The sequence below is a fragment of the Tachysurus vachellii genome, chromosome 25 (assembly GCF_030014155.1).
Source record: "Tachysurus vachellii isolate PV-2020 chromosome 25, HZAU_Pvac_v1, whole genome shotgun sequence".
NCBI classification, from domain to species: domain Eukaryota; kingdom Metazoa; phylum Chordata; class Actinopteri; order Siluriformes; family Bagridae; genus Tachysurus; species Tachysurus vachellii.
In genome coordinates this window covers 15,338,448-15,364,077 of record NC_083484.1, presented here as the reverse complement: position 1 = coordinate 15,364,077, position 25,630 = coordinate 15,338,448, and the positions used below count along the sequence as shown (strand labels likewise).

General features: G+C 40.9%; 1 protein-coding gene across 1 annotated transcript in view; it reads right to left on the bottom strand.

Moving 5' to 3' along the window:
* The window catches only part of csmd3a (CUB and Sushi multiple domains 3a), a 235,509-nt gene that overhangs the window by 66,409 nt on the left and 143,470 nt on the right, over positions 1 to 25,630 (bottom strand). The window contains exons 35-46 of the mRNA XM_060861354.1: positions 22,244 to 22,368; positions 21,788 to 21,884; positions 18,395 to 18,499; positions 18,145 to 18,263; positions 17,466 to 17,535; positions 16,263 to 16,379; positions 15,195 to 15,404; positions 12,997 to 13,185; positions 11,325 to 11,502; positions 5,874 to 6,019; positions 2,094 to 2,174; positions 547 to 660 (exon numbers count right to left, since the gene is read on the bottom strand). Of these exons, the coding sequence (XP_060717337.1) occupies positions 547 to 660; positions 2,094 to 2,174; positions 5,874 to 6,019; positions 11,325 to 11,502; positions 12,997 to 13,185; positions 15,195 to 15,404; positions 16,263 to 16,379; positions 17,466 to 17,535; positions 18,145 to 18,263; positions 18,395 to 18,499; positions 21,788 to 21,884; positions 22,244 to 22,368 (1,551 nt within the window). The remainder of the gene's footprint in view (positions 1 to 546; positions 661 to 2,093; positions 2,175 to 5,873; positions 6,020 to 11,324; positions 11,503 to 12,996; positions 13,186 to 15,194; positions 15,405 to 16,262; positions 16,380 to 17,465; positions 17,536 to 18,144; positions 18,264 to 18,394; positions 18,500 to 21,787; positions 21,885 to 22,243; positions 22,369 to 25,630) is intronic.

Below are 25,630 nucleotides of genomic sequence, written 5' to 3'. Positions count from 1 at the left end.
AGGAATTTATGAAAGACTAAAAATATTGGCACCCTCGACTGTATTTGGGACAAACGACAGCCAGTAAGTGAAGATTTGGTCCTTTTATTTTCACTACCGTTAAAAATGCCTTTATTTTTTTGAATGGTTAAAAAAAATTTTGGATTCTTGCGTCTCTGATTTAAATGGCGCTGGATGAAAACTGAAAAAAACAACCACGGAAAAACAGCTTCGGTGAAGCATCTTTTATGTTTCTTGATGGCCAACAGTTTATTGGATATTTTAACCCGATATTTTACGACGCGGTTTCACAACTGATCTTTGCTTCGATGAGAAATCCATCGCGTGGACATTAGAGTTAAGAAAACACGCCGTGTCGGTTCCAGAATAAGCTTTTTATTTTATCCCGGATAAAACCTCTAATTAAAGCCCAACGGCGGTTCTAAGGATCGTAAACCCGTCACACGTGGAACTAAAGAGGCTGAAGAGTGCTGACCGAGCACACGGGACAGGATGTTAATGAGAAAGCGACGTGAGGAACAAATGAGGCGTCGCTGCCAAGCTCACCCTGGCAGACTGGAGGAGTGCCATCCATCTGCAACCTCTCACCCAGACGGCAAGTCAGAATCTCACTGCCCACCAACGTGAAGCCTGGAAGGCAGCGGTACCTGATGATATCTCCTGTTGAGCACACACACACACACACACACACACACACACAAACACGGATATTAGCACGGCTTGTCTGCTTACAAGGACAACAGTAATTATGACTTACACACAAACACATTAATAATATACAGTAAATAAACACCACTGTTTACACACAGCTTAATCATCTGAGTCCAACCTTTAACAATTCTGGTTATTCTTTTAATTACTCGTTTCCGGAGAAGAAATCTAGTCTCTAAACCTTTGTGACTCATTACTTTTCATACAAATGTGCGTTCGGGTTGTGATGTTCTCCTGGAGCAATAAGAAGCTGTCAATAAACTTTATTAAAAAATGCAAAAAAAAAAAACAAACAAACAAACAAATTTGTTTTATAAATAAAATATTTTTCTAAATAAATAATGAATAAATGTTTATTCTGCAGTTATTTCGAGAGTAATGCGCTTCCTGTTCAATAATAATTGCTTTGGCAAGCTTTGTTACAGTAACTGTCGCCGTGGTAACATGACAGCGATGTTTACATCACACATACGTGAGGTTTTGTTGTGATAGAAAGAATTAAAATCGCAGATAGAGGGAATTAAAAACGAGCCGACAGGACTCGTGCTCAGAGTTGTCATGGTAACGCTGATGCTGAACCGCATGGATCGGATAGGATTATGTAACATGCGTATACATGACAACAAAGTTTGCCTACATAATGTCCGGGTTAGAATATACTGTATATACAAAACTGTTCAGAAGAAACAATGTAGAGCAAAAATACCCGAAAAAAAAAAAATCATACTGAATTTCTACATTAGAGAAAACAGTTATAAATTTCAGTAACATTACAAAACAAACATAACAAAAAAAATAAATAAATAAAGCTCACGGTTAGTCTCTATTATTATTATTATTATTATATTATTATTATTATTATTATTATTATTAGTAGTAGTAGTAGTAGTAGTAGTATCATCATCATTATATTTATTTATTATTATTAAAAAAATTAAATGTTATTTATTTATTTATTTATTTATTTATGTAAAAAATATAGAGCTTCTCAGACCAATTTATCTGTCCTTTGTTTTTCCATGTTTTTTAACCATTATTATTATTATTATTGTTATTGTTGTATTATTAATAATAACAACAATAACAATAACAATAATACTACTACTACTACTACTACTACTACTACTACTAATAATAATAATAATAATAATATTAAAAATTGAAAGTGTACTTAAATTTACAATTTACAATTTAGTTCTTTATTTTTTTTCTTTTTAATTTATTAATTTAAAAAAATTAAACTTTTGAGACCAATTTATTCTTCCCGACTTCCTTTTTCTGTTGAATAAAATTGCTGAAAGTTTCTGGAAGCAGGAGGTGTGTCTGATGTCACAGAGCCGTGTATCAGATACATTTTTACACCAGTGCGTGTTTGGATGTACCGATTTCGAGCTCGCCGTCATCAGTCAGGATCTCGGCGTTAGCGACGGGCGCAGGAGGCTGACACACACGGAGTTGGTACGCTAAAAAAGACAGAAAGTGACAGACAAGAAGTGAGAGACTGAAATGTGAGGCAAATCTAAGACCAGTGCACAAAGCACCAGTGCAGAAAACAACAACAACAACAACAACAACAAAACCAGCTCAGAATAAACTCTCTACTCAAGACAGATCATGAAGCAGTGGGCAGCAGAATGAAGCGGTGCAGCAGCACATTGAGACATGCTTCAGAAACTTCTGCCTGGTGACACGAGGGTGGAAATGTGTGAGAGGGTCGAGGGGTCAGAACCGCTGCTGAAGCTTTGAGTTTAATCTGCAGAATGTCTTTTAATCGGCTGACAATAAGTCTGAGAATTTCTGTCTTTGTGCTAGAAATACAGCTCTACAGCTCACGGATATTATCCCACCGAAAGGAAACCAACAGGTTGCTTCTGGATAATTGCAGAAAGAAAATAACCTGAGTGGAAGAAACCATTACGGAAAAATTCACAGAAATTCCCATGGGATTTTGGGAATAATGTGTAACCTTTTCACACAAACAAACAAACAAACAAAGTTACGTGAGAACAGAAAGGATTCACTGAGAAAACAAATCACACTGAGAATAAAGCAAAGATGGATACGGAGTGTCATCATATGGGAAAAGAAATGAATCATGTAGAAATGACTCGACAGACAAATGACTCGTCTGGTACGATAAAATAAGTGAAAAGGTGAAAAGGTTTAAAGTGTGTAAAAATCATAGGAAAGAAATATAAATGATATGAAAAAAGAATCAAATTTTCGTTTCAAAACTCTTGAAATATAATCACGTGAAATATAAATGAATCGTGTGTAAAAAAAACAAAACAAAAAGAAAAAGAAACAATAATATGTGGAAATGGGGGGCACGGTGGCTTAGTGGTTAGCACGTTCGCCTCACACCTCCAGGGTCGGGGTTCGATTCCCGCCTCCACCTTGTGTGTGTGGAGTTTGCATGTTCTCCCCGTGCCTCGGGGGTTTCCTCCGGGTACTCCGGTTTCCTCCCCCCGGTCCAAAGACATGCATGGTAGGTTGATTGGCATCTCTGGAAAATTGTCCCTAGTGTGTGAATGAGTGTGTGTGTGTGTGTGTGTGCCCTGCGATGGGTTGGCACTCCGTCCAGGGTGTATCCTGCCTTGATGCCCAATGACGCCTGAGATAGGCACAGGCTCCCCGTGACCTGAGGTAGTTCAGATAAGCGGTAGAAGATGAATGATGAATGAATATGTGGAAATATCACATATGAAACTAAATGAATCAACGGGAAAAAATATCCCAAAAGAAATAAGTAAATCATGTAAACAAACTCATACTAACAATTATAACAATAATGGTTCATGTGTAAACAAACAAATGATTTCCATCCTGCGAATTTACAGTAAAACGATAGGAGAATCATATGAAAGAATCAAGAATCATATGGAAGGAAATGAATCATCTTGGAAAAAAAAGCAAATTTGAACAATAAATGATCCATGTGCCGTGAGACTGGGTTGTCATAAACTACTTCCTGTTCTGATGTACGTTATAGCAGCTAGAAACAGTCCTTCCTTCACCAGCCTCTTTTTTTATTCTCTTCAAACTTAAACAACTAAGAAAACAGAAAGCTTTAAATGAAAATGATTGTTTTTGAAGCTTTACAAAGCACTGATGCTGGAGACTGTCACGATCTGCTGTGAGACTTGGTTGTTTATGACGTTATATGACGTTACTTCTATTTAATTTGAAATGGATAATTGAAAAAAACCCATGGTTCAGAAAAATTAGAGCTGTTAATGTGTAAGCGGAAATTAAACCACATCAGGACATCAGGAAGTGCTGGAACAGGAAAATAATCAACTCTGGTGTGATGACTGGAACTCAGCTTGGGACTCAAAGGTGATAGAAATGTTTACTTTGTTTGCATTTGCTCTAATGTCTAAAAACACATTTTGTGTTTTTTGTGTGTGGTTTTAAATTTTAAACTTGAATCTCTCACTTTCATTCATCTTCTACCGCTTATCCGAACTACCTCGGGTCACGGGGAGCCTGTGCCTATCTCAGGCGTCATCGGGCATCAAGGCAGGATACACCCTGGACGGAGTGCCAACCCATCACAGGGCACACACACACTCTCATTCACTCATACAATCACACACTACGGACAATTTTCCAGAGATGCCAATCAACCTACCATGCATGTCTTTGGACCGGGGGAGGAAACCGGAGTACCCAGAGGAAACCCCCGAGGCACGGGGAGAACATGCAAACTCCACACACACAAGGCGGAGGCGGGAATCGAACCCCCAACCCTGTAGGTGTGAGGCGAACGTGCTAGCCACTAAGCCACCGTGCCCCCCCTTTTAAACTCCAGAAAAAGAAAAAAACCCACAAAAGTACATTTTGTCGTTGCTCAGGTTAACAGCAGCTCGCGTTTCCCTACAGGCAGAAGAGCGAGAGGACGATGTCCCTGACATTAGAGGCGATTGTGCTGATGCGCTCGGACTTTGCACATAAAACATTAGAGCGTGGAGGGAATCGCAATAACGAGCTCACAATGCAAAGCTCATTACGAATTTAAAAGATAATAAAATGAAATGGTGGCAGTCCCAGAGCAACGTTTCTGTTTCTTCGCTCTTAAAGTTCATTTTTTCTTTCTTTCTTTTTTTTTTTTTCACGGACGCTCGTAACGCTGCGCTCGTCCGCTCTCTGTCCCCGCAATAGATCGGGGATGAAATCTGCCATTCCGCTGCTTATTTGATGAGGATATTGGCATGTCTGGGAGTAATTGCTTCTTTCATCGCGCTCTCCGGATCCGTCCGTGTGATCTCGAGAGGGCGAGAAGGCGCTTTCGGTCCTGCGAGTTTTACGAGCCGCTTTCCGTCTCCTCGTGAAAATGAGATGAAGAGAACAAATCACTGTTATACGTTTTCAGATTCCTGTACAGGCTCATAAAAGCAAATAATTTGTATACTACATTAGTGCTGAGTTCTCCAGTCTTCCCCGATTCTTCACTACTGTGCAACTTCCCTACACCCCTGAGTGCTTTTTGCCATTTTCTTTCTTTCTTTCTTTCTATTTTTTTTTTTTAAACAGTTTGTTTTGCTACATGAAAAGCTTTAGCTCTGGTTTATTATCTGGTTCGTTTGGTTTTCGTCTTAAAACAATTGGATTTCTTTGTTCTGTGTTTGTGTTTTTAGAGGAAAGAAATATAATGTTTTTTTCCAAAAACACTTGCACCTGAATTTCTTTTTGTTTTGTTTTTTTTTTGTTTTTTTTACACCACAGCAAATTTTAACGATTCAGATTTAATAATGAGTAAACTTTTAATTCATCTAGAGTTATGTTTTAAGTTTGAGGAAGACAAACATGATAGCCAGGGGTGCACAAACTTTTGATCATCCATCCACCTGTATAATATTTGTGTAATATTTCGAACATCTGATTGTTGCTGGATGCAGCTGCAGTGGCTGTCACCGTGATGGCTGCCTTAACGATAGCAATTTCCCAGTGAAGGGAAAAAAAATCTGACAGACATCCAAAAATGGTGTGAACACAAACAGAGAAAGGAGGAAACCAGCATCATCACCCAGACAAATCATCGCTCCGAACAGCTGCTATTACACGCAAACCTATAACACGTAATCCGTCATGTAGGTGTCGGGTCAGGAGACGATGATGAAGCTGAAAACACGAGGCCGCGGGAAGGGAACGGAGCTCACCGTGATAATGCAGGACGAAGAATCCGCTGGTGCTGAAGTCGCTGTGGAACCTCAGGAGGACGTGGTTGGAGGTGCTGGAGATGGCTTCCTGAAGAGAGCTGCCGCTGAACTGGCCCAGCTGAGGTGAGGTCTGGTCCGGGCCGTCCCTATAAAGCACACCGACTTTCTTTATAACTCCAAAACACTGTCATTTTCTCTGCATTCTATATATATGCAACCGTATACTCTTACTTTATAACTCTTACATAAGGCATTTATAACAGCGGACATATTTATAAAGCAACATTTATTTTATATTTATGAAGTGGACATACCACCTGAATAAAGTGACACAGGTTCATAGATTCTTGATGTCATTAACAGGTTGTGACACTTTTTTTAAGGTCACTTAGATCAAAATGCCTTGAAAACAGACGTTAAGTGAAAGTGCTACTATTACGCCGTCTCTCTGGTGACTCCGTAATAAACTCTCTGTGACTCTCTGGTGACTCTCTGTGACTGGTGACTCTCTAGTGACTCTCTGGTGACTCTCTGTGACTGGAGACTCTCTGGTGACTCTTTGGTGACTCTCTGGTGACTCTCTGGTGACTCTCTGTTGATGCCATTTATTATTTAGAAATTGAGTGAAATTTAATGCTGATTAGGAAACGATCCATAGAAACATAGAAAACCAAACAATGTTGAATCTCACTTTCTTAATGTTCCTGAGATTTTTTCTCAGTAATTTTTCCTTCATTGGTGTTCAGAAGCTGTGTCCACTGTACCTTTCCTGTGTCCTGCACTGTTCCTGCGTCCTGTACCTTTCCTGTGTCCTGCACTGTTCCTGCATCCTGCACTGTTCCTGCGTCCTGTACCTTTCCTGTGTCCTGCACTGTTCCTGTGTCCTGTACCTTTCCTGTGTCCTGCACTGTTCCTGTGTCCTGCACTGTTCCTGCATCCTGCACTGTTCCTGCGTCCTGTACCTTTCCTGTGTCCTGCACTGTTCCTGCGTCCTGTACCTTTCCTGTGTCCTGCACTGTTCCTGTGTCCTGCACTGTTCCTGTGTCCTGCACTGTTCCTGCGTCCTGCACTGTTCCTGCGTCCTGTACCTCTCCTGTGTCCTGCCCTTTTCCTGTGTCCTGCCCCTTCCTTCTCCATAGTATTTACTACGCTCTTGATTTTCTTGACCTGAGTAATAAGTCCTAATGAGTCAATTAATGTGTTAATTAATTAAAATTCTTAAAATATTAAAGAATCCGAAAGTGTGTTCAAATGATTTTAAGTAAGTTAAATATGCATTAACATTTCAGGAAGCACGCTGACCTCCCTAATAAGACATGCCTTCTCTGGTCTCTTTTTCCCACCTGATGCTTGGCTTTACAGGCTCCTCATCCCTTCCTGCCAAATCCCGAGTGATCAGAAATGAAGGGTTTGAAATGTTGCCATGTGAACACAGCGCACACCACATAAGAATCCATTTAATTCAATTTGCAGGCGCACTAATGTGCTACACCGTGAACATCTGCCTCGCATTAGACGCTGACGCATTAGAGAAAATACAACAGCAAGAGACTTCATTCCTTCAGAAACGCAAGTGTATGTATGATTATTATTCTGTTTGACAGGAAAGAAAAAAAAAACTGTGTGACCGTGAGATTTCTGAGAAAACAAGTGCACGATCGTAAATACCCCTGAATTAGACGCAAAGTGCAATTTCCGTTCTTTAGAATAATGCAAAAAATAAAAATAAAAAACTGCATGTAAGGTCTAATGCACTTGGTCCCTAACTATTATTTGCCCTCCAGGGGCCACTTTTAATCTTTTTCCTATTCAGCTGTGAGCATTTATGGGAAATTTCATAAAATATTGACAATAACAGGCTTTTATGGAAAGTAAAGCAAAAAAAAAATTCATGTTACTAAATCAAACCACGGAAAAGTATTCGAAATGTATAAATTTAAAGTAAATTATTAATTCAAAAATAATTTAAAGCCAACAACTTAAGTTTTTAATGGCTGCTAGTTAACCACAATTTTTGCTAATTCTATGCTAAAGTAAAAAAATAAAAACCCTGTTATTTTCAACCTATTTCATGGAGAAATAAGATTTTTTGACAAAGATTTTTAAATAGTCCATGATTTTTTTTTTTAATATTTCAGAAAATAAATATAAAGATGTATAAATAAGTATTAAAAGGACTAAATGGCTTAAAATCGCCTTTAAATTGGTCGCCTATGAGTAGCATAGCACGATTTTTTTTCCCCTTCCACAACCAAGTAAAAAGCTTCTCGTAATTACAGTAGTAGAAGTTTAAGGCGTTTCATTTATTACGTAGCTTTGAAAGCTGAGACAACTCTTACATGTTAAGATTCTTCACTTCCCTGCTGCCATGGCAACAACTAGCAGAGATGTCATTAATGTTATATCCGTTGCTCTTGAAGCGTCTCACCAGCGGAAAGAAAAAAAAAATTCTTCATTCTGACAGTACGTAGGCACTGGATGAAATTTCTCCTGGGTTCCCTAAAGTACAGTTGATTTCATCTCTTGCTGGTGATACAATAAACTCCTGCACTGATGCATGACTGATCCTTCAGGACCTCTGAATTTAATGGCCGCATTAATCAATTTGCACGTAGCGCGTCGTAAGAACTGTAATTATTTGTCAGATCGTTTATATCACTCGTGACAGGCATGCCTTGGATGTTTGGAGGAGATTTGTGGAGGTTACTTAAAAAAAAAAAAAAAAAGAAGCCCTGCAGTAAGGATCATTCTGTATATTATGTAGAATAATCAACAGGGTGGTGAGCTGAAGGGTGGATTGTTTCTACCCCGAGTCAGAGCTTCACTGCTCATTCTCTCATCAGCCACTCTTTTGTATTTCTCCTAGCACTAGATCAAGAAAAAAACAAGTAGAAATCAATGCCAGAGACATCAGTGAAGATGTCTCTGCTGCCAACAAGTCGACTCCCTCGTGTTGCTAATTTGCATTCCTTTAAAAATATATTTTAAATATTATGTCTCCACCACCTAGGGGCACAAAAGAACCCCAAAACAAATCAGTGCAGCTTCTCAGATTACACAGAGACCAGAAAACATAGCCGGAAAAAAAGAATCACGATTTCTGCTAATAGTCGCGTCGGAATTCGGCATCAACTGGATGAATCCGTTGACCCAATCTGCCTCGTGCCAACAGGTCAGGTTGGTGTTGGGGTATAATGGTGCAGGGAAACTGCCTTGTGCCAACAGGTCAGAATGGTGATGGGTAATATTGTGGGTAGCGCCTTCGGGAAATCCACCGACCCAACCTAAATTGTATCAACACTTCAGAATCTCAGTGGGAGTATAATGGTTTTGGTAAAGTTTTAAGGAATCTAAGGGACTGGTTTCAACTCTTCAGACTGGGTGTAGGGGCATAATGGTATGGGCAATTGTATGGGTAATGTTTTCAAGAAACCAGTGGACCCGAACTGCCTTGTTTCAACAGTTCAAACTGTTGTTTGGGAATATAATAGTGTGGGTAAGGTTTTCAGAAAATCAATGGACCTGACCTGACTTTCAGGTTGTTGGTAATGCTTTCAGGAAGTCAATAGCCCTAATCAGACTTGGGGGTATACTAGTGTGGGTAATAATTTGGACCAAAAATCCATGGACCAAACTGACATGTTTCAGCAGTTCAGGCTGGTGTTGGGAGTATAACAGAGTGGGGAATGTTTTCCTGACACTCACTGAGCCCCTTAATACCAATCAAGCACTGTATAAACGGCACACTTTGGTACAGCTAAGTATTGTTGCTGACCACATCCAGCTCTTTATAGCCATCCAGTTCATCGTACCTCAGTGGCCACTTTGTAGGTATAATAACCATATGCAGTTAACCTCTGATAGGCTGGAATGTGGGAATGGTCAAAAATGGTCCAACACTATGACTCTAATTTGTACCGAATGTTTTGTTTTTCAAGATACTTGTTTTATTTGTTCTTGCACCTTCTTGGTGGAATAAACTTGCCCTAGACTTCTGAACAGCTGAGTCACTGTCTGTCTTCAAACGACGAGTGAAGACCTACCTGTTACTCGATACTCGCACTTATTTCTTACTGTTTATATAAAAAAATACTGTATATGTGTGTTATATTTCCTTTCAACAGAGTTTAAGGCTCTGGTATCGTTAGTCTGTGAACTAGTATTGATGTATTCATTGATGGAGACTTCAAAGCACTTTTGTATGTCGCTCTGAATAAGGGCTGTATGCTGTAAATCTTTTTAATATGAGCTATGGACCGAAAGACGTCAATCTATGTCAGTGGTCAAAGTGATGGTTTAGTCCAAAGTGATTTAAAAAATAGATCTTGCCTCCTTGCCTTCCTGCTGCATTTAAAGAGAGACATTGGCAAGGATCTGTGATGGCAGTGGTGGTTATTTTTGTTGCCTCAAGACCCTTTCATGGGATTTGCCTCTTTTGAAATAAAGATTATGCCAGAGGTGGGAGTAAGTCACACATGTGCAAGTCACAAGCAAGTCTCAAGTCATGAATGTCAAGTCAAAGTCAAGTCGAATCTTTTTTTAATATTTGTCAAGCAAGTCTCAAATTTGCGACTTAAGTCTGACTCGAGTCAAGTCGATTCCACCATCTCTGAGTCATTTTCCTTAAGTCAGAGTCAAGTCTCAAGTCATGAATGTCAAGTCAAAGTCAAGTCGAATCTTTTTTAATATTTGTCAAGCAAGTCTCAAGTCTCAAATTTGCAACTTAAGTCTGACTCGAGTCAAGTCGAGTCCACCATCTCTGAGTCATTTACCTCAAGTCAGAGTCAAGTCTCAAGTCATGAATGTCAAGTCAAAGTCAAGTCGAATCTTTTTTTAATATTTGTCAAGCAAGTCTCAAATTTGTGACTTAAGTCTGACTCGAGTCAAGTCGATTCCACCATCTCTGAGTCATTTTCCTCAAGTCAGAGTCGTCTCAAGTCATGAATGTCAAGTCAAAGTCAAGTCGAATCTTTTTTTAATATTTGTCAAGCAAGTCTCAAGTCTCAAATTTGCAACTTAAGTCTGACTCGAGTCAAGCCGATTCCACCATCTCTGAGTCATTTACCTCAAGTCAGAGTCAAGTCTCAAGTCATGAATGTCAAGTCAAAGTCAAGTCGAATCTTTTTTTAATATTTGTCAAGCAAGTCTCAAGTCTCAAATATGCGACTTAAGTCTGACTCGAGTCAAGTCATATGACTCGAGTCCCCCATCTCTGGATTATGCGGCTGTCAGATAGTGGAAGTGTATTTGGCAGTGATATGGGAATAAGAAGATGTAGAAGAGTTTAAGGAAAATAAAACTAAAGTCTATAAATGAAGATGTAAAAGTATCTTTGATTTGGGGAACATTGCATTTATTAAAAAATTGTTCGTCCGCATATTTAACGTACGTGAGAACAGAATCTTGTTTCGTTGGACGTTTTACACCGAATTTGATTTCAAAATTACTTACCACACAGTGATGTAGTCGTAGATGGGCTCAGTGTTCAGCACGGTGAAGTTGATGGAGATGCCGTTGCCTGGCGGGACCCTGATGGTCCATGTGCAGTCCTTCAAGTTGGGGTAATCGTCCGGGTGACCTGGAGAGTAGATGGTGCCCTCCAAAGCGGTGAGATTTCCACCACAAAGTGCTGAGAAAGCAATGGAGAACAAAAGAGCATGAAAATGCCACTTACACCGATGACTTTCTCTTCCTACAGCCTTGCAAACAGCACTCTTGTCTTTGAACTCCATGTCCACGGCCCTGCTGTGTGTTAAAGAAACCGCTCTCCAGAGTTTCTGCCTTGGTTTTTTTTTTTTTAAAGGTCAGAGCTCACAGTAAATACTGTAGTGTGGGACGAGCTAATACAAAGCCTGCAGAGAAGAAACTGCAACTTTCAAGAGCCTTTGTTTAGCCATGCAGTGCCTACACAGAAAAATAAGAACCGTTCCAGTCCTAAATGTCAGCTACTGGGGTTCTAGCATCAGTGTGACCAAGCTAACTGCTGGGTTTTAACACCAACCTAACAATCACATGGCAAGAAATCAGGTCAGGAATGTACTGTATGCTAGAGAACATTGTCGTTTTTCTATCGTCTATCGTCTGGGACAAAAATTCCCTGGACCTGTTCCTAGTTAGCGATCTTATGACTTTATGTTTACATACATGGAAGCCTTGCATTGCTAATGCTAATATCTGCTCTCGCCCTTTACTTAGCGTGAAAGTTGAGAGAAAGTCAACACAACTGTATTTGTGGTTTAAATGATGACGTTTTCATGCTTCACAGAGTTTTCCCTTCAAACCAGCAAAACTGTAACACAATTTAATACGAGATTAAGACTTATAGCTATAGTTTTAGGTCGACGCTCATGCTTATAACAGAATTAGCATGTCTGAACTCTAAACACAATGCTAACAGTGAGTGAATTAATATCTCCAAGTAATTTCCAAGGAGTTCAGGGCTTGAACTTAAAAAAAAAAAAAGAGGAAATATTACACTAATATATAACTAAACAGATCCAGCCAAAAAGAAGTCATGACAAACTCGTCACTCCGTGTCGTGTCGTCTCTCCTCTACTCAGGCACATGCCATAGATAACGGTGAAGATTCAAAGATAAGATGAAATAAAGATTTTAAAACCGGTCGTCGGCCCACTCTTGAGAGAATCGAGGCCTAATTATCTCAAAGCAAAAATAGTTACAAATTTGAAAAGATTTTTAACTCTTCTATCATTTCGCAGGCAGCCGACAGTGACATGATATATATAGTGCTGACCCGTAGCTTCATCAGACACCATTCAGACCGCCTACATGGCAATCTGATTGTCTTTTTGTCCTCCGAGACTGACATCAGCCTCCACTGATGAGTGCAGAAGGCTATAAATCAGCACCGGACAAATAAGGAGCCTGGAAGAGCGGATTGTATTTCTAGAGACAGCTTTCGTAAAAAAGTGTTAACAGATTAGTTTTGCACTTTTTTAGCCTATTTAATTAGGTTTCCCAGGCAACAAGACTCTGAAAGACAAGAGTGTTTCTTCTGCATACCGAACTGCTATTATAGTGAACAAATAATAAGGCGAGAAAGCAGAAAGACTTCCAGAACTTTCCCCAGAAACAGGCAAGTGTCCATGTGGGCTTTGGTTACCTTCACAGCGAGGAACAGGGTGATTCCAGTTCCTGCTGACTCCATGCAGGCAGGAGAGCGAGGCCTGGCCCAAAAGCGTATATCCCGGCTGACACTGGAACCAGATGGTCATGCCCACGCCAAAATCCGTTCCCATCACCTGGCCGTTTCGGAAGGGCCTCGGATCCGGGCAGCGCTGGAGCTCATAAGCTGAAGAGGGAAAGGGGAAGTGGTGCCTAAATATCACCCAGTCTCAATCCCAGTACAGCCGTATCTGTATCGCACTATATCGGAATCTGAATACCAGTACATTTAAATAGTAGTTAGAGTACGGCTGTATCACTATCCCAAAACATCTAAATATCAATCCCAGTTCATCTGTAATCCCAGTATAGCAGAATCTCAAATCCAGTACATATGCATCTTAATAACAGTATATCAGAATCTTACTCCCAGTACAGCTCAATCTTAATCTCGGTATATCTGAATATTAATCCAAGCTGAATATCTATCCCTATACAGCCATAGCACTATTCCAGTACACTCGTATCGCTATCCCAGTATCTCTATCCCAGCAACTTTATACCAGTACAGCCGAATCTCAATCCCAGTACAGCTGTATCTCGATCCCAGTACATCTGAATCTTAATCCTAGTAGAGCTTTATCTCTATCCCAGTACATACGTATATCTATCCCAGTACAGCCGTATTTCTATCCCAGTACAGCTGTATTTCTATCCCAGTACAGCCGTATCTCTATCCCAGTACAGCTTTATTTCTATCCCAGTACAGCTGTATTTCTATCCCAGTACAGCTGTATTTCTATCCCAGTACAGCTGTATCTCTATCCCAGTACAGCTGTATTTCTATCCCAGTACATATGTATCTCTTTCCCAGTACATACGTATCTCTATCCCAGTACAGCCGTATTTCTATCCCAGTACAGCTGTATTTCTATCCCAGTACAGCCATATCTCTAAGCCTCAGTTGGAGTCTTGTTTGTTGCCATGAACAGATAATGACTGAGCATCAAGAACAACCTCCTGGCTAAGAGCAGGGATTTACAGAGCTTTATAGCCATCTAGCTAGTGCCATTGTACGATGCTAGCTTCTTTTCTCTTTAAGATTTAAGTCTTATTTATCAGGTGCTTTAGAAAGATGCTGCAGTTCCTTGTTGTTCTTGTGGCGTCTGCTGTACGCTTGTCTTACGTCACATGAGGTTTGAGTAAATAAGGTCGGCATGAAGCTGATAAGCGATTCGTCTTACTGTCCACGTGTCCCTTTAACATGTAGCTGAAACTTTTTCTAACCAAATATACACATCCTGGCGGCTCACTGCACTGTGTGTGTGTGTGTGTGTGTGTGTGTGTGTGTGTGTGTTTGTGTGTGTTTATTATTCTTCCTTTAAAAATGTCATTTTGGAAACACACTGGCAATAAAAAGAGGACACATTTAAAAGGCAGGCTGTTTCCTGCTGAGCCGAAGGTCGAGGATGTCGTTTTCCTGCTAAGACGAGGATTTTATTTTCATTTAGATTTTAAATGACAACAAGCTCGTCTGAAAACAGGATTTAGATCAATTTAATGATGCGCACTGCACTTCAAAATCCCTCCTCACTTAACGCTTAAAGATCTATCTATCTATCTATCTATCTATCTATCTATCTATCTATCTATCTATCTATCTATCTATCTATCTATCTATCTATCTATCTATCTATCTATGTCTATCTGGCTCTGTCTGTATAGATAGATAGATAGATAGATAGATAGATAGATAGATAGATAGATAGATAGATAGATAGATATAGATAGATAGATAGATAGATAGATAGATAGATAGATATAGATAGATAGATATAGATAGATAGATAGATAGATAGATAGATAGATAGATAGATAGATAGATAGATAGATAGATACTGTAGATAGATAGATAGATAGATACTGTAGATAGATAGATAGATAGATAGATAGATAGATAGATAGATAGATAGATAGATAGATAGATACTGTAGATAGATAGATAGATAGATAGATAGATAGATAGATAGATACTGTAGATAGATAGATAGATAGATAGATAGATAGATAGATAGATAGATACTGTAAATAGATAGATAGATAGATAGATAGATAGATAGATAGATAGATAGATAGATAGATGGTTTATTTTTAAGTTGAAGTTTAAGTGTGACCTCCAGGACAGACGTCTCTTACTGTCGTAGACGATGTGGAAGCCAGCTTTGTTCTGTGAGTAGTCACTGTGGAAGATGAAGCTGGTCTCGTGGGTGGTGCTGAAAAACGATTCAGGAACGAGGGAACCGCTGAACCTGTCAATCACCGAACCCGAGTCTGAACTCCCGCTCCGAACCTCCAGGTAGTCGTGAACGGCTTCGGTGGAGAAATTCAGGAACTGCAGGTGAATCCCTGAAGGACAGAAATAAGGACAATGTCAGAAAGATGGGATGATGAAATGATTCAAGAATTCAGTAGCTGAAAGAACAGGAAGGATGAGAAAGTGAAAGGAGAAGAAAAGGAGGGAGGGTAGAAGGAGAAAGAATAGAAAGAGAGAGGAGGGAGGGGGAAAAAGGAGAGTAAGAGAGAGGAGAGAGGGGGAGAAAGGAGAGAAAGAGAGAGGAGAGGGGGAGAAAGGAGAGAAAGAGAGAGGAGGGAGGGGGAAAAAGGAAAGAAAGAGATAGGAGTGGGGGGAGAAAGGAGAGAAAGAGAGAGGAGAGAGGGGGAGAAAGGAGAGAAAGAGAGAGGAGAGAGGGGGAGAAAGGAGAGAAAGAGAGAGGAGGGAGGGGGGAAAAGGAGGGGAGGAGAGAGGGGGAGAAAGGAGAGAAAGAGAGAGGAGAGGGGGGAGAAAGGAGAGAAAGAGAGAGGAGGGAGGGGGAAAAAGTAAAGAAAGAGAGAGGAGAGAGGGGGAGAAAGGAGAGAAAGAGAGAGGAGAGAGGGGGAGAAAGGAGAGAAAGAGAGAGGAGGGAGGGGGAAAAAGGAGAGAATGAGAAATGAGATCATGGGAAAGGAGAGAAAGAGAAATGAAAGAGAAGGGGAAAATGAAAAATTGGATTTGGAGGCAATGGAGATAATAGTAGGAAAGAGTGATAAAGGAGGGACAATGAGAGGATAAAAGGAGAGAAGGAGAGAAGGAGAGAGGAGAGAAGGAGAGAAAAGAAAAGGAGAGAAGGAGAGAAAAGAAAAGGAGAGAGGAGAGAAGGAGTAATAGTAAATGTGTCTTAGAGACAGACGCTGAGCTGTGAGTGGATCTGAGGCTGAGACACAAACCGAAGCCCACAGGAAGTCGCACTGTCCAGGTGCAGTCCAGCCCACTGGGGTAATTTCCAGGGAAACCAGGACTCAGGATGACACCAGTCATGTCGGAGAGAGAGCCGCCACACTCGGCTACGGAGAGAACACACAACACTCATCAGGGTCCGAGTCTTCCACAGAGTGAGGGACATTTAGTGTTGTGAACAGCTGAAGAGCGATCTCAGGCTTTTCTCAGGCGATCTCAGGCGATCTCAGCGATCTCAAATCTCATCTTATTATTTATTAAAGACAAAGTTAATAGTTCGTCTTCTCAAGTCGAAGGCTTTCACACGGCCAGAGCAAAAAAGTGTCGAGCCATTCCCATCAGTGTGAACACAACTCCTTCTGGGGTCCACGCTTTAATAACACATCCAGCAATTCTAGATCAGATACACGGCAGATTTGTGTTTTTATTTCGAGTCGTGATGATCTTCTACTCAGCGTCCGACGGCGGCACCGGACTCCGATACATTCATTCATTCATTCATTTTCTACCGTTTATCCGAACTACCTCGGGTCACGGGGAGCCTGTGCCTATCTCAGGCGTCATCGGGCATCAAGGCAGGATACACCCTGGACGGAGTGCCAACCCATCACAGGGCACACACACACTCTCATTCACTCACACAATCACACACTACGGACTATTTTCCAGAGATGCCAATCAACCTACCATGCATGTCTTTGGACCGGGGGAGGAAACCGGAGTACCCGGAGGAAACCCCCGAGGCACGGGGTGAACATGCAAACTCCACACACACAAGGCGGAGGTGGGAATCAAACCCCCAACCCTGGAAGTGTGAGGCTAACCACTAAGCCACCGTGCCACCCTGACTCCGATACAGAAAGGTACAAATTTGACAAAGCGACTCGACCGTGACGTTAATTGTTTCGAGCAAAAAAAGGAGCCCCACAATAAAGCAGTGACTGAATAGGATGTAAAAGTACACGATGTTACCTGCAGAAAGTCTTCCCAATAAAAAAAAAAAACAGATAAACGAAACAAATGAAACCCGACATCCTTCTACAGCCGTAATGATAACTTTACAAAACAAAGCCGAGTCTATCGTCAGGAGTTTTTTTTAAAGCGGCGTGACGTCTCAGAGGTGCGAGAAACCAGACAGGAAACGTTTCTGAAAAGACGAGGAAGAGGAAGAAGAAGTAAAAATGAAGCATTACCCAGACAGAGAGGTGCCGGATAGTTCCATCTCCTGACGGGTCCCGGCATACACGTTATATACGCACTGCCCTGCATGCACAGTCACACAAAATAACACACACAAAAACAAAACAAAACAAAACAAAAAAAACAACAGAAAGAATAGACAGATCAGTAAGTGAAGTGAAAGTTACAAAAAATAAATAAATAAATAATAATAAAAAATTATAATATATATCAAATGATCAAAAAATATATAAATATATCAAAAAAAGATCAAATTTAACAAAATATAAAATATATATAAAAAAAGATTTATGGAATAAATCAGAACTACAACACAAAAGAATTTATAATCTATAAAAGTTCAAGATCTACTCAGGATAAAAGAATCGGGTTGATTTAAATAATGATTAAATTACCCATTTTTTAAAATAATAATAATAATAAAAGTAATAATTCTTCCACTTCTTAATAACAAGCCTGTAAATATAAGATAATTTTTTTTTTTTTGGTTGGGAATTTTTTTTTAATTTTATTTCAATTTTGTATATATTTATTATTTTATTTTAATATATATTACTGTATATATGTAATAAAAGCAGAAACGAGTGCAGATGTGTTGTGTATTTAATAATGAATAAAAATAAAGAAATGTATTATTAATGGCACGGATTCATTTACAGAGTGTGTGTTCACCTTTAGCGTGTATCCCTGATCACACTGGAAGGAAACGACGTCTCCGACGATGTAGCGCTCGCCGATTTTCACGCCGTTGTTGGGGGTCTGAGGCTCCGGGCAGGAATCCAAACCTATCGCTTAGGACACAGGAAACTCTCTTCATTTGTCAGTATGAAAGACTGAAGAGTAAAATATTACATCGAGGCTGAAAAATTCTAGCCAGCGATGTCATCGAACGTTCGTTTATGTCGTCTGGTTTAATCCGTACCTGCGTATTCCAGGTGAAATCCTGCTCCGGAAACGCTCATGTCCGTCTGAAACGTCAGGTACAGGTTGTTGGACGTGCTGTTCAGAAGCGGTGGGATGGTGATTCCTGAAAGCAGCACAAATAAGATGTCACTTAAGTCACTTTTAAAGGTGCGGTGCACGTTGTTTGAAAAATGCTTCAGAAAACCAACTCGGCCGACAAACAAAACAAACGTGTAGCCAATGAGCAGAAAGGGGCGTGTCTTGTCAATATGCGGCGGAGAGAGTGTTCTTATATTAGCCGAAAGGGATTGAAAGATTGACATGGCGGATACCTGCCGTTACCTCTGCCTCGGGTTCTAGGTGTTGAACGTCGTCTTCGGCGTGAAACGGAGCTAAACCTTTCACGGTACAACACACAGTACTACAAAAACACATCTGTATTACCATAGTATTACTCACTGTGTTCATTTATTGATAAAAATCTCCCCTCGGCCAGCCGCCCCAGCAGGTTCCGCCATAATAGTTGCCTGGGTTGCGTATGTATGTGTGGGGCGGAGCTAACAAACCAGGGGTGACACCCATTTGGGTTAGGGGCGTGTTTGTTTTGGTGATTTCAAATGTCAACATTGGCTTTCAGAGATCGTGCACCGAGCCTTTAAGCCAGCAAAATGTAAAAAAAACCTCCTCCGACACTTCAACGCTGTTTCCGTAAACATTGTAAAATGTAACACGTACAGATACATATTTAAATTTATTTCTCATTTTTCTGTTAAAAAAAATAAAATTTGAAAACAATTAGTACAAAAAAAAAAATCCAAAAATTTTCACTGACTTTCAGAAGAATATCGAAAATTATAGAAAAGTTTTAGATAAAAATGTACACAGTATGAAAAAACGTTCTTTAAATGTTTATTATTAAAAAATAAGGATTTAAAGTTATTAAAACAACCTTACTACGGGGGGGGGGGGGGATTTCAAATTCGAATCAGTGACAATTGGATACTTTTAGTTTTTAGTTTTACTTTTGTATTCACTCTCATTCATCTTCTACCGCTTATCTGAACTACCTCGGGTCACGGGGAGCCTGTGCCTATCTCAGGCGTCATCGGGCATCAAGGCAGGATACACCCTGGATGGAGTGCCAACCCATCACAGGGCACACACACACTCTCATTCACTCACGCACTCACACACTACGGACAATTTTCCAGAGATGCCAATCAACCTACCATGCATGTCTTTGGACCGGAGGAGGAAACCGGAGTACCCGGAGGAAACCCCCGAGGCACGGGGAGAACATGCAAACTCCACACACACAAGACGGAGACGGGAATCGAACCCCCAACCCTGGAGGTGTGAGGCGAACGTGCTAACCACTAAGCCACCGTACCCCTGTTTTCTATTCAGTAAGTTTGTAATTTAACAAACCGAAGTGCATTAAAAGGACAACAGGAGCCAGTGGGGTTGAAAAATCCTCATAAAATATAGAAACAAACCGGTAGCATAACTTGAGCTTCATATCTGAGAATGAAACTAAAACGTCTGCTGTTTGAATCTGTTTTCATTTGAATTCAACACGTGATCTGTTCGTTTGTATTGCGGATATACGCACGTCTTTCATCTGAGCCCGTGTTAATTAAGCGAGACTCGGACTCTCCGTGGATATGACGTGTTTTCTGCTGGGAGACGGTGACCCAGCTTCCAGGCACCGCTGAAAGAGTCATTAACAGCAGACATGAAGAATGAAATAATCCTCCTACTTTAACGCCACCTGCGAAACGATTTCAGAAACGACTGCAATACGACGTCTATAATCACCGTAAGGTCGTGAATAGTTACAGAGAAGGTCCTGAATAGCTGTAAAAACCTTCTTTTGGAGAAGAATAGAAAAGGAAACGTACTGTAAACGTGAGGAGCTGAAAACCCTGTAGGATGAAAGCTGACCCTCGCACCGAAAAACAGATCATAAGCATCACCTTACCGTCATATTACCGCTCTTTTATTGCCCTTTTAGCTCCGATTTCATCTGTTTTACACTCAATATAAAACCCTGTTCCTGCTAGACGAGTTTATTAAATAAATCCGACAAGGACAACATTAACATTGTGGACTTATTGTGGATTTCACTCTATTTAGGAATTCCCATGCGGCCTGTCGGGAGAAAATGGGCTCGCTAGCTAAATTTATGACTTCCAGCCATTTATGAAGACAAATATGATTTTTAATCCAAACAATAAAGAGCGTAAAAGCGACTGGACAGGCGACAGAGCACGTATACGAACGTATTCGTGTTTACGCTAATAGAAGACTCGTTAGTCGTTGACAATAAAACTACATTTTGTTTTATCAGCATGCCGATTATTTACAGCTGGAATAACAAGCCTGATGCACACAGCGAAAAATAATCAATTTTTTGGTGTAAAATGTATAAAAGGGTTTCGAAAAGGTTCTTTAAAGCCCCAAACAGCATGTGCTGAGACAGAGACTTTAAACAGTCTGTTTTTGAGTTCAAATCAGAGTCAATTTGATTCGTTTATAATGTTTTCTGTTCAATTGGCACATAATTAAATTAACCAAAACGCTGAAACATTAGGTCATGAGAGTGCAGGGATAAAAAAAAAAAAAACACCAACGCAAATGTCTTTGTATCACATCCAGCAGATAATTCATTTATATTCATTTCAAAATCTTCAGAACCCACATTTCTAAAGCTCCGTGTTTGACTCTGGTTGTGTTTCACTGTTCATTCTTAGCAGAAATGCACTGCAACCTAAAATGCAAATATTCGCCGATTCATTGATTCAGGAGTCGATTCCGAGTCGAATCGCTTGCTAGTATGTGAGCCGTTGCCTGTAAGTGGACTGTTTTATATAATTTCTTATATAACGTCTTTGCTACAGCACCACCAAAGTGTTTCAACTGAAACAAAAAACAAAAAAAAAAAACGCAGAGAAAATCCGTCATTCTGATCCGAACAAAACACAAGGGTTCGTTCGGACTCCATCAGCGAGTCAATTCATCATCCGCATCCGTCTCTCATCCAAACATTCCTCTAAACGTTCCAGTCAGCCGTCCAGTCGCGTGTTCACGTTACTACCCTGCTGCTTACAAACCAATTGACGCCTCGTGCGCTGTGACGTCTTACGTATCGACGCAGTTTGGATAACAAACGGATCTCTTGTGGCATTCGGTTCGAGGGAACCCCCGTGAGACAGAGTCACCTGTCTTGAGTCAGAAAGCAGCTGAGACCGGGTGCACCGTACGTACACCATGCGCTTCTGAGAGCTGTGGATATGGCTCGGAATATAAACCGGCTGTTTTCAGCAGCCTGAGAGAAATTTGATGTTGTTTTAATGCGTATCATATCATCGCCTGTCGAATTTGTGCCAGCGTGTCTTGGCGATAGTCCTACCTGAATAGCTGCCAAGTCTGGGTGCGTTGCTGTCAACACCGTCGTAGAAATCCAGCGAATCCCAGTTATGCTCGGTGGAAAACGTTACGACTGTGATCTGGTAACGACAAATATTAATGACAAACCTGATGGAATAAACATCATCTCCAGACTCTTGTAGGAAAATGGAGGTAACGTTGTACAGAACGTGAACTGATATTTACTTTAATATGAACTAATGAGGAGGTTAAAGCATGAACTAAACATAAACTAACGAAGAGTTCACCTTATAAGAGTCGATTCTGATTGGTCAGAAAGTGATTCGTTTTTTTGTAACAGAAACTAAAACAACGTGAAAAAAGCGAATCTCTTTCTGACCAATCAGAATCGACTCTTATAAGGTGAACTCTTTGTTAGTTCACTGTTGATTATTTTCCCGGAACATCATAACACAGACCGGTTTATTTTCTTACGCACTTGAATTCCGGCTCCTTCCGGAACAAAGACTTTCCAGACGCAGTTGAGGTGATTATTGTAAGGTTCGGGGTAACCGGGAGACAGGATGGTTCCTCTGCGTGCTGTAAGGACACCTCCACATGGAACTGACACACACACACACACACACACACACACACACAGAATCGATTTCTTTGCTGTTTCATTAGTAACAGTATGACACGTTCAGGGGCACGGTGGCTTAGTGGTTAGCACGTTCGCCTCACACCTCCAGGGTCGGGGTTCGATTCCCGCCTCCACCTTGTGTGTGTGGAGTTTGCATGTTCTCCCCGTGCCTCGGGGGTTTCCTCCGGGTACTCCGGTTTCCTCCCCCGGTCCAAAGACATGCATGGTAGGTTGATTGGCATCTCTGGAAAATTGTCCATAGTGTGTGATTGTGTGAGTGAATGAGTGTGTGTGCCCTGCGATGGGTTGGCACCCCATCCAGGGTGAATCCTGCCTTGATCCTGCCTGAGATAGGCACAGGCTCCCCGTGACCCGAGGTAGTTCGGATAAGCGGTAGAAGATGAATGAATGAATGACACGTTCAAGGACATTTCACACTGCGCTAAATCCCGGGTTATTGTCTTCTAACGTCCGCATTACTTATGCCCCTTTTCCCCTGAGGCAGTTTGAGTGCTGGTTCGGAGCCTAATTTAGAACCAGTTCTTTCTTTTTCGACAGCCAAAGCACCGGCTCTGAACCAGGAAAAGTGGTTCTTAAGTAGCACCAAAACGTTGCTGGTCTAGACTTAAGAACCGCTTGTGTCAGGGGCTGTGGGCGGGGCTGTGGGCGGGGCTACTGTTAGCGCATTTGATAATGTACCTTAAGTATACTAATGTTTAATACACTTTTACTTTACCGCGATATGATACATTATCAGCACACATGATAGTAAGTAGCTACATGCTAAGGCTAACTTTTTTCTGTGTTAATGATAAAATAACGTTATGTACTTTCTCCATTACAACCTCCGTTTATACAGATTACATGGAGCTGCACGTACACGTTGGATTCGCTGCGTTTGGGTGTTAATGTAGGTTCACAAAGCCATGAGCATTAACAGTAAAGCAACATCCGCCATTGTTGATGTGTTTGTGTTTGCCGCTGCTGCGCTAACGTTGCTGTGTAACGTGACACGTATACAGTGACGTCAGACTCGGCTCTGTGACGGCTCTCTAGCCGGTGGAAAGACAAACCGGTTCTTAGAAGGTTCGCCAGTGGAACCAACTTTGAACCAGCACCAGTGCTAGCTCTGAACCAGCACCTGGTTCTTTTTGGTGGAAAAGGGGCATTAGTACTCTTTACTTCTTACTACTGTTACTTATCCAATCAGGATTGTTGAAACGTGAATATGCAAATAAGAAGAAGGTTAATCCGGGGTTCAGGAATGTACAGTGTGAAACATGACATCATTTAAACATAAGGATTCAGTGTTAAACCCAGGTACAGTGTGAAACCTCTAACTACACAACCCAGGATTCTGTTTCGCCGGCACTTACTAGGACCCGGGGGACTATTTCATGTGTACGAAGGTCTTCAAACTTCAGAGGAGCTCAAGAGTACTTCAGATACTGTAGCGCTCAGGAGGAAAATTTACTCCCATTTCACTGCAATCTGACGCCTATTTTCCTTCGTTCTGAGTTAAAAGTCTACGAGGTCGCGTTTAGTTATTTAGCTTCACACGGTACTTTGGAAAGATCTTCCATTAGACGGTTATGTATTTGTACACCAAGGTTTCTTCAGCACTCTCTAACTAATCTCTCTCAGGCTATAAAAAACTCGGCTGAAGGCTCGGCGTCTCTAAGAGCTAGAGAAAGTACCCTGATATTAATGCGACTTTGGCCCGGCTATTAGTCAAAAGCTACTTTTTCATCCTTCATGTACGCCGCTATCGTCCTGGAGTGCATGAGTAAATTCGAGGCTTGGCTTCTTCTTCTTCTTCTTCTTTTTCTTCCTCTTTTATTTTTCTAATGCTCTGAGTCTGATCTACATAAAACACATTAGGAATTCATCATTTTCTCTCATTCAGTCACGTCTTAGAATGGATTCCACCTGCTGCTTTTGCATGCTCGATTTCAATCCCTGGAGAACTGAAAAAAAAAAAGCTTAAACTCCAAGTCAATAGAGTAACTTTCAGAAGTGTTGATTAGGAGAGGAATAAAACACTTAGAGACGTGTTGTTAAAGCCATGACACTGAGCTTTTTCCTCTAGCTGCACATCCAGTACTGTTTTATTCTTCTTATACCGATAGAAATGATTAAATTAGATTCATTCACTCACTCACTCATCTTCTACCGCTTATCCGAACTACCTCGGGTCACGGGGAGCCTGTGCCTATCTCAGCCGTCATCGGGCATCAAGGCAGGATACACCCTGGACGGAGTGCCAACCCATCACAGGGCACACACACTCTCATTCACTCACACAATCACACACTATGGACAATTTTCCAGAGATGCCAATCAACCTACCATGCATGTCGTTGGACCGGGGAGGAAACCGGAGTACCCGGAGTAAACCCCCGAGGCACGGGGAGAACATGCAAACTCCACACACACAAGGCGGAGGCGGGAATCGAACCCTGACCCTGGAGGTGTGAGGCAAATGTGCTAACCACTAAGCCACCGTGCCCCCTTAAATTAGATTATTATTGCCAATTTTGTTATTAGATAATATGGTTTGAAGGTCAAGCCTGAAGGACATTTGTTGCTGTAAGTGGTCAAGAGACACAATTAGAGGTCACTATATGTTATTGGTGATCAGGTTTCTAGAAGCTTTTAGGCGTATTTATAGGTCATTAGTGGTCTATAGATGTCATTGGAGATTAATTGAGGTCATTAGTGCAGAACAGATGTCATTATGAGTTAATAGAGGTTAGCAGAGGTTAATAGAAGACATCAAATGTCACAAGATGTAATTAGAGGTCATGTGAGATTAATAGTAGTCAATAGATGTTAGTAGAGGTTTCTAGAGGTCATTAGAGGTCACTAGAGGTTATTAGTAGTAAATTTAGGTCACTAGGGGTTTATGTGCCATTAGAGGTCAACAGAGGTCATTAATGCATAATAGATGTCATTAGTAGTCATTAGAATCCATTAGTAATATTAGGTTGCTTGATGTTAGTAGATGTCATTAGTTGTCATTAGAGGAAACTAGAAGTCATTACTCATTAACATATGTCATTAGAGGTCACTAGAGGACATTAGAGGTCACTAGAGGACATTAGAGGTCACTAGAGGACATTAGTGTTCAATAGATGTCATTACTGGACATTAAAGGTCATCAGAGGTCATTAGTGTTCAATAGATGTCATTAAATATCACTAAAGGTCATTAGTAGAGGTCATTAGAGGTCACTAGAGGTCA